The following is a 10,000-nucleotide window of genomic DNA, read 5'->3' on the forward strand; positions in this document are numbered from 1 at the left end:
ACCTCCAACTTCACAGCAACGAGGATGAAAGAGGAGAGAGACAGTCTTTAACTTCTAAAAACATAGATAAGCACACGGGAATATGCTCGGGAGGGGGGTTGCAGACGGTGGTTCACCACGACACGTCTAAGCCTAGTCGTACCTGAGACGAGGTAGCGCATGAAGACTGGAGAGAACTCCAGGACACCTGAGAGAGCAGAACACACAATTGCTTCTTAAACATCCGCTGCAAAAGATTCAAAGGGTCCACATCATCTAGATCCACAGCATTACCACCACAGTTCACCTCACTACGGCAAACACACAAAAGCCCATCGTCCTGAACCTTCTGACATCACTTACAAAGAACTAAATCACCAATAAACTACAACTACAAAAGCACAAGACAGGGAAAGACAACACAATCTGTGAAAACGTGTGTGCGTGCTCATGGATATATGTGAGTGTGTGTGCATTTGTGCGCGTGTGTGCGTGTGTGTGCATATGTGTGAGTTTGTATAGGTATGTGTTTGTGTGTGTGTGTGTGTGTGTGTGTGTGTGTGTGTGTGTGTGTGTGTGTGTGTGTGTGTGTGTGTGTGTGTGTGTGTGTGTGTGTCTGTGTGTGTGTGCATGTGTGTGTGTTCATATGCGTGTTTGTGCACGTGTGTGTGTGTGTGTGTGTGTGTGGTGTGTGTGTGTGTGTGTGTGTGTGTGTGTGTGTGTGTGTGTGTGTGTGTGTGTGTGTGTGTGTCTGCGTGTGTGCGAGTGCGGGCACACATGAACAGCCGCATTCCAGCAGTCACTGCTCTATACAATTAACATCCCATAACCAGTGATTACGCATCCAGAACCCAATCAGTCCCCATCACAGTCAGCGGCAGACAGGAGCCAACGCCATAGTGATCTGCATGTACTCAAACCAAGATGGATGACAGAGAGGACTCGCGGCAACACGGGAATCTATCACAGTTATTCTCCAAATAGAAAGCCGATTGTGCGTTAGCTTTGTCGTAAAGTGACAGATGTGTCGGGGGGGGGGGGGGGGGGGGAGGTGCATATGCATATGCAAACCGGATCGATGGAGGCGCTGTGTACAGTATTCTCGTGTCCGTCACGGACATCTGCGTGCCGTAAATGTTAAATGGATAGTTTTTTTGGTGGGAAAGTGGAAAGATTAGGTTATGTGTTGTATGTTTGTGTGGGTGAGCGAGAGTGTGCGTCTGTGTGAATGGTTTTGTGATTCAAAGCATCCACGTTGTTTTCATGCACTCGGGTGCGTACGTGTGTGTGTGTGAGTGTGAGTGTGAGTGTGAGTGTGTGTGTGTGTGTGTGTGTGTGTGTTTCTCGGGTCGATTGTGCACGTCATGCATACGTGCTTGTGTTTGCATATGCCCGTCTGCTTGCTCGCCCTTTCTTGTACGCATGTTTGGTCTCACTTTTATGTGTAATTCTGTTCTTTTGTTTTTTTTTAAACGGTGCTTTCACCAGCCGTGTGTCGGCGTCTGCCTGTGAGCGCACGCATTCGTTTGTGGAGCTCAACGCATATGTGTGCGGTTTACATTAAGTCTGTGTGCATGTCTGTCAGCCGGGCAGCGTTGGGAGAGTGTTTACAGATGAAAGCGGAGCGATCCAGGATGCCTCATTGAGTGTTTGTCACTAATAGAAGGACAGAGGAGCGGAGAGAAAAGAGGAGAGATAAAAAGAAACAAAACGAGATAACAAGAGAGGAGATGAGAGAGGGGATAAGAGATGGCCGAGAGAAGACAGGAAAAGACATGACAGGAAGAGAGAAGACAAGAGGAAAGAGCAGCGGAGGAGAGACGAAATAAGGAGGGTACAGAGGAGGACAACGAAGGCGGTGGAGATAAGATCAGGCTAAATGGAGAGAGGTGGATAGACGAAGAGGAGAGAGAGAAGGAGATGTAAGGTAGAGAGTGAAGGAGGTACGAAAATAAACGGATGTAGCATGAGAGGCATGGAGAAAGATAATAGGAAGGAAATGGAAGGAAGGGGCCGACGTGAATGAAAGAGGAAAACAGAAAGAGAGATCGACAGAGTATGAATGATTGCATTGGCAGTCACTGAAATAGACGACAGTGAAACTATAATTGAAGTGTAATATTGCGGGAACGTCGTAGTTTACTTTGTTTCACTAACTCTGTTCACACCAAAAGATGCAAAAAGTTGACGCGCGTCGTGATCCCATTCAAAGTGAATGTAGAGACGCGTTGCTGCTTTGCTGCCGCAGCATTTGCTGCCGAGAAAACGGGCAGCAAAACTTGATTTGCGGCGCGTCAAAATCTGATTTGCGGCGCGGCATGCCCGTGCCCGCTGCCAGGCACGGGCGGAGGGCGCGTTCACAGTATTTTGCGGCGCGTCAAATGCTGCTCGAGTTGAAATATTTCAACTTTTGACGCGCCGCAAAACCTTTGACGCGCTGCAAAACTTTTGACGCGCCGCAAAACTTGATTTGTGGCGCGTCAAAACTTCGGCGGCAACGCGTTCGGGCAGCAAATGCATCTTTTGGTGTGAACGCAGGGTTAGAGAGCCCTGACTCCTAATCTTACTCAAAAGATCGGGTGCACAGCACCCATCGTCCATTAGGTTCCCAATTTGCACAGCCTACCTGTACGCATGTGATTTATTATAAATCCCATTAAGTTGTAGGTCACTTGAGATGAAAGCAATGGCTAATTTTTGTTACGAACAGGAATATATATCTTGTTTGCAGAATGACTTTTGTAATATACTAAATGATATGCAACACATATATATATAGACACAAATATAAGCTATAATAATTATAACTTTAAGCAAAGATAATTAAGGACAATGATCGGATCATGCCCTTGATCTACTGAAAAAGGTTTTTACTGTTGGATTGCAATCAGTGAACTTTGTTAACTTAGCTTTATATTCACTGAACCACTGACTGCAATTTTCTTTGACCATTTTGTTCAACAATACAAGAAGCATATGAATCACAAAAGCCCTAGAAATATTGCGGTAAGTTACGTGTCTCTTGGCCGGAGGTGCAGAGAACAGGTGCATTCGGGCGCTTTGTACTCGACCAAACTCACGTTGTTCCACATAGGATGTCAAACACGCAGAATCCCGTCCGACTCCGGTACGCGTAATTATGCGCCATTTTCCAAGCTCGGCTGGCTAATGGTATGGGACACCCCCACAGATACCAATTTCAAATCAGGAGGGGAGCGCCATTTCAAAACAAGTTCGGATAGACCCCGAGGAGCTGAACTGGTGAACTGATTGACTCCTGGGCTGAATATGCATTACGTTCCGGAACCAGAGCCAAGCGCGCGCTGTGGGTCCCCCTGTAATCTCCTAGAATGGCTGAAATTACTGTTAATAAGCGTGAAAGCATTTCTCAGCCCATTTTTAGTTAGATTCTAAGAAAATGGCTGCACTTCACCGATGACGGCTGAGGAAATGATTTGAGTGTTCATGTCAATCCTTGATCTCGTCTTGGCAGAGTTTATGTTCACTACACTGCTGTTTGATACATCGCATCAGAGAGAGGTTACCTATTATATATTTCATTGGGTTTGCAAGGTTTTTGATATATTTATTTTTTTACTCAGGAATAAGTGTAGTGTGAAAGGGAAACAAAGAAATTAAAAGCAGCAATGAAAATCAGCAAATTAGCAAAGGGTCGTACACCTCTAATTATACCCTTGGAAAGATATTTCTAAATCAAAGAAAAATTAAAGCTGATTATTCACAAAATGACAATGTTCAGTGAAAACATCTACTTGGAAGAAATACGTATGCATCTATTTGGTGCGCGTGTGTGTGTGTGTGTGTGTGTGTGTGTGTGTGTGTGTGTGTGTGTGTGTGTGTGTGTGTGTGTGTGTGTGTGTGTGTGTGTGTTTCTTTCTGTCTATCTATATTTCTAGCTTCAATCATGTAGTTGAACTACATGCTTCACAATTGATTGCCAAGGCTACTGTTATCAATTCAATGAGGTTGGATTAATTGTAGGCCTGCCTGGTTGTGACTATAATATGTGTGATAATTACTCCTCCTACCTCTCCACCACATATTAACAGGTGGAATTATGCAAACATTTTATTTTGAAAATTTAAGAGATAAAAAAAAGGAAACCATGGTCTCTATGGTGATGAGCTAAAACAGTGGTAAATAATGATTGTGTGTGGACCACACGCACACCCCTACAAACGTATTTTTAGAGTCTATGCTAATGAATGGGAGTGCTATGGCACGTTTAATGAGATTACAATCACCGATCCAACCAGTCAGGGGAAATCTTCCTCTATTCAAGAGTAAGATGTAATCAACAGATATTTGGTTGATTTTCTAACTAATATTCAAGGAAATGTGGCCCTATCCCAGAATGAGGAACATGCAATCGGGTGAGTAAATGGGGAAATGAAATGTGTTTTTCGTGCGTATTATTCACTACTTTAAACTACACCTGCTTTGTGAAACTTGTCCCTAAACTTGTCCCCCTACAACACCGAGATGTGAAATAACGCAGTCCGCATCTTTGTAAGGGTCTGTGAAATGACGTTACATAAAGGCACTTTCAATCAAAGAGGAGGATTTGGGTTTTATTTGGTGAAAGAAAAACTAGATATATTTTTACAAATGTAAAAAATCTAAATATGAATCCTAAATGATTCTGACATCCTTACAGCGAATGTGTTCCTTTGATTTATAGTCACTTCAAATATATATCGCACTCTTAGAACATTTTTATAACACCATCAGTATTTCAACAACAATTTATCTGGAGAATATGGAATTGAACATGGCATATAAAAGGCCCATTTCTCAAAATAACATATGCTAAAAAAAGAGATTTAAGATCATTTTAGCTGTAAATGCCCCAAAGAGCAACCTCGATGTCACAAAGCATTAAGAAAGTTAAATTAGAGACAAGACCTAGAGGAACTTCAGCTGATGACACACGGACCAACACACACACACACACACACACACACACATTGAACCACACACAAATAACCCCAGACACACACTTAACCACCCCCCCCCCCCCCCCCACACACACACACACACACACACACACACACACACACACACACACACACACACACACACACACACACACACACACACACACACACACACACACACACACACACACACACACACACACACACACAAACACACACGCACAACCAACAGCACACAACCCCCCCCACCAAGCGCACACACACTCTTTGCAAGGCAGGGTTGCACGTCATTAACACTGCCATTAGCAGTGCAGCGCCGAGCTATCAGGGTTGCAATCATGGTCAAACATGTCCCACACTCTCTCGCGGCCCCCCGTCCAAGAGCCACAGGGGCCCGTGGGTGACTAAATGAGGAGGACGGAAATAGGCTCCGAGCAGGACCTCTCCTGTCCCTCGCCACTGTTCACTTAGCACCACGGCGCAGAGCGTGAGCAGAAAACATGACAGTACATGACTAGGGTTAACCCGTGCGGTGCCGGGCTGTCTCCTAACGAACAGGCTGAAACCAACCGTCTTGGTCTTGGTGGTGAATACGACGGGACGGGACGGGACGGGGGGGACAAGGGGGGGGGTAGTGTGGGCAGTGTACCTCGACACGCGTGTTGATTTTCTGGTTCTACGTTAATTTCACTGTCGAGTACAACGTCGTCCTCATCGTCCACATCGTCATCCTCCTCCTCATCAGGAGCCTGTTTGTATCGATTGTTTCCACGTTGGTCGCCTGTGATATTGAAGTGCCGATCGATGGCTGTGTGTTAACAAGGTGCGATCTCAATTTGCCCTGTTTTCTCGCCGACTATAATCCTTACTGGTTTGTCCCGCTATCAGAGTCGTGATGGCCGATAGCCCAGCCCAGCCCAGCCCCCCCCCTCTTTGCAAGCCGACAATGAGAGGCGTATAGTATGACAAACTCAAACTAATAGGTGTAAACTGATGTATTTCGGGGTTTCGAGGGGAGTATAATGAAGTGGAAAACCCACACAAACCACAATCTAAACTCTCACTCAGGTCCCTGGAGCTGACAGATGCAACGCAAATCAAGACTCACCGTAGTGCCGCAAAGGAACAACTTGTGACTGCACACACATTTTTCTTCCCTTTCCCCTCCTATATTCAGGAATAATCACTCTATCCCGAAAATATCTCTGTGTCTTTCTCCAATGCTCTCGGTTTGTTTTTAGCAGCTATTCCACAGAGGGGATGGGGATACGGGTGCGTGGTGCGGCCCATGCTCAGACTGGGTGCGTCGCTGTGCTGTGACGCGTCGCTAAAAAAGTTTAAGGATTAGCGAGGCGCGTCGCCTACATGATGTTTACATGCTTGTCGCGCGGGGGACGGAGCAGAAGCTGCAGACGTCGCCCTCTGTTAATCCCGACCATAAGACATGTCGACGTGTAAATTAGCAGATCCTCGCTGTCTTGTCGTGCACAGACCTGCTGCTGTCTGCTCTTTCACTCCTCTCTCTCTCTCTTCAATCTCCTTTCCCCCTCTCTCATTCTCTCTACAATTCCCGTTCCCCTCTCTCTCTCTCTCTCTTACATCTCCTTCTCTCTCTCTCAATCTCTTACATCTCTCCGTTCTCTCTCTCCGTCCCATGCATCTCCCATTTCTCTCTCTCTCTAACTTCTCGCTCCCCGCCTCTTACCTCTTGCATTTTCCCTTCCTCTTAATGTCTCTCCATCTTATTCTCTCCTCGTTTATCCCCCTACTTTTCTTATAGCTACCCTCTCTCCCTCTGTCCTAACTATCTGTCCTTCTCCCTGTCTTTCGCTCCCTCTCCATCTCTCTCTGTGTGCCTCTCTCTCTAATTGTGAATACCTTCCCCGCCAAAATTTACAGAATCCATCCATCTTGTCTGCCTGTCCAACGCCAGTGAATCACTTCCCCTCCATCCCTCCCTCCCGCTGTCCTTCCCTTCCTCTCCCTCTCCCTCTCTCCCCCTCTCTTTGTGTCCGTCCTCATCTCCTTCATCTTAATCTTGCGGCGATGGGAGTTAATTCAGACATGCGACGACATAAATTGGATTGCAAATCATCCTCACATTCTGTGCGTGCACACACACACTGTGGCTGGCCGACGTGAAAAAGATGTCTGTATGAGTACACAATAACACAAGCACATAGATGTTGACAAAGACTGGCGTAAAGAGGAAAATATTAAACACACACGCGCACACGCAGACACACTGAAGACATGGCACACATTTAATTACAGCCTAGGAAGAAAACGCCTAGGCTGAGAAATGATAACTGTGACATTTACAATCTGCCTCATTTATCAAGGACTGTCAAAGCAGAGTCAAAAAGGGTCATTAGGCCTACATAGTAAACATAAATAACGTCAACACTCAACAGAAATCCACAGAACATTGTGTGAGGGTTCAAGAAGCCCACCTGTGTTGTCTGTTCAGTGTCTGGTCTCGTCTATGTTTTTTGCTTGCGTGTGTGTGTGCGCGCGCGGGTGCGTGCGTGCGTGCGTGTGTGCGTGTGTCTTTGTGTGCGTGTGTTTGTTGTTTGAGGAACAACATCAAGCACAAAGCATGTGCCTTCAGAGCTTTGACAAGAGGAGAATTTCCATATATTAAGTGGCTGAGAGTGCTGCTGTATTAATAGTGTTATGTTGAGTTAGCTGTAGGGTTGCATTGGTTTCCTATAGACCTATGCTTAGCGCAATGTTTATGACGTATGTAAAAGAAAACCGGGAGCCTCCTCCATATTCTCTCACACACACACACACACACACACACACACACGCACACACACACACACAATCAATGTCTATAAATAAGAGATCTATAAATCTCCAAAATAAATCTCAGATTTCAGCAGGCATACACATAAACACTCCACACACACACACAAAACCCTTTGTGTGAATGTTGAATGCACTAAAAAAAGGTGTGTGTGGGGGTGAATAAACAATGAGTGTGTGTGTTTGCGCGTGTGTGTGTGTGTGTGTGTGTGTGTGTGTGTGTGTGTGTGTGTGTGTGTGTGTGTGTGTGTGTGTGTGTGTGTGTGTGTGTGTGTGTGTAAAGCCTGTCAAAGGCAGCAGCCCCAGGACATTGCGGGGCGAGTCATCCACTGGTCCTGAGTGACATTCAGGAGGGTCTCTAGCTGCAACCCACCAGGGACAGGACAGGTGGGGAGATGGAGTGTGGTGGCACTTTGTGCGTTCTTGTGGGTGTGTGTGTGTGTGCAGTGGGGGGGGGGGGGGGGGCTATGAATGCTGCACATGATCTCAGTCATTTATATTTTAATAGCATGCAGCTGCTTATTCTTACTGTGATCAACCGGTGACGTCTCACTGACGATGCTAAGACACACAAAAACACATGCACACACACACACACACACACCCCAACACACACACAGAGCTAAAGATGCATACATCACAAACACACTCAGACGAACACACATACCTACACAGACACACACTTTCAATTAAAGACGCAGATTAAGACACATACACCAGACACACACATCACAGGCAGACTCATTGATAAAGACACATACATCACATATACACAAAGCACACAGACACACACAAATTCATGTGAAAGGCCAAAACCAATCAAGAAGGTTATGTAGATCTGTACCTTAATATAAATCACAGGGATGGGAGAGGACAAACGGTGAGGAAAGAGAATACGGGAAAGACAGAGGGGTAGCAGAGATGTTACAGGAGAGAACAAGTTGAAATAAAATCAATTAAAAAAGTAAGTGGGACATGAAGAGAGAAATTTTGGGCAGTGGGACATTAACAAAGGCCAGGAGAGAGAGAGAGAGAGAGAGAGAGAGAGAGAGAGAGAGAGAGAGAGAGAGAGAGAGAGAGAGAGAGAGAGAGAGAGAGAGAGAGAGAGAGAGAGAGAGAGAGAGAGAGAGAGAGAGAGAGAGAGAGAGAGAGAGAGAGAGAGAGAGAGAGAGAGTTGAATTAAGGCAAGTGATGTCTCGGCAGGCACCAAGTCCTGATTCCCGGTAGGTGTGTGTGCCTATGATTCGTGTGTGTGTATCCTTGAGTGTGTGCCTGTGCGTGTGCGCGCGTGTGTCTGCTTGCGTGTGCAGAATGCCTGGACGGGCGGTCTTCCATGCCCAAGAGGAGAGGCATCATAGGGGAAGGAGAGAGGTCTAGTGTCCCCTTAAAAGGAGAGGCCAAAGCTACAGGAGACTCCAGTGGCACTGATGAAGCCTGCTGTCTAGAGGTGGGCCTGGGGGGAAGACACACTGGAGAGCACACTGCACGGAGTGGGAGAGAGCCCCACACACACAGCCCGCAGTGATAGAGAGAGAACAGCAGAGAGAGAGAGAGATGCAACAGAGAGAGAGAGAGAGAAAATGGATCAAGAGTGAACAAATAATAAGTAAGAAAGATAGATGACCAAACTGAGTCAGATGTGTGTGTGTGTGTGTGTGTGTGTGTGTGTGTGTGTGTGTGTGTGTGTGTGTGTGTGTGTGTGTGTGTGTGTGTGTGTGTGTGTGTGTGTGTGTGTGTGTGTGTGTGTGTACTCGCTTCATTTTGTCACTTCATATTTGCACGTGGCATTTACATTTAAATGTGTTTTTCGACGATGGGGGAAGGCAGTTCCAAGACAGGACTCAAAAGCGTGTCACGTGCACATTAAAAACATGCAATCTAATTATTTGTTAACTCGGTGACATCAACGCCTCCCCTCGAGTTTGGGTTTCTGATGAGGCAGACATTGGATGGGAGGGAGGTTGGGGGGGGGGGGGGGAACCAACCTCTGAGCAGCCGCCTCTTACTTCCTTCCAAACCAAAGTGCCTGTTCTTTTAAATACAGAGTACCAGGTGATAATGGCTTACAGCTAAGACAGCTAAAAACAAGGACGGAAGCTCATTAGACGTTGCGATATTGTCTCACACATAAATCACGCCGTGTCGGCGCTTGTGTACTTTGGTACCGCAGGATTTCCCTCTAATGAACTTTCGTTCTAATTGCGCGGCGCGTTATGGCGTTGACGATGCCGGGCGTGTTAATTGGCAGCGCT

General features: G+C 46.3%; 1 protein-coding gene across 1 annotated transcript in view; it reads right to left on the minus strand.

The window, feature by feature from the left end:
• Window positions 1-6: 6 nt before the first annotated feature.
• LOC132466421 (teneurin-2) overlaps window positions 7-10,000 on the minus strand; it is a 15,307-nt gene continuing 5,313 nt past the window's right edge. The window contains exon 2 of the mRNA XM_060063668.1: window positions 7-187. Within this exon, the coding sequence (XP_059919651.1) occupies window positions 48-187 (140 nt within the window). The 3' untranslated portion in view covers window positions 7-47. The remainder of the gene's footprint in view (window positions 188-10,000) is intronic.

This window comes from Gadus macrocephalus, chromosome 10, assembly GCF_031168955.1.
Source record: "Gadus macrocephalus chromosome 10, ASM3116895v1".
Taxonomy (NCBI): Eukaryota; Metazoa; Chordata; class Actinopteri; order Gadiformes; family Gadidae; genus Gadus; species Gadus macrocephalus.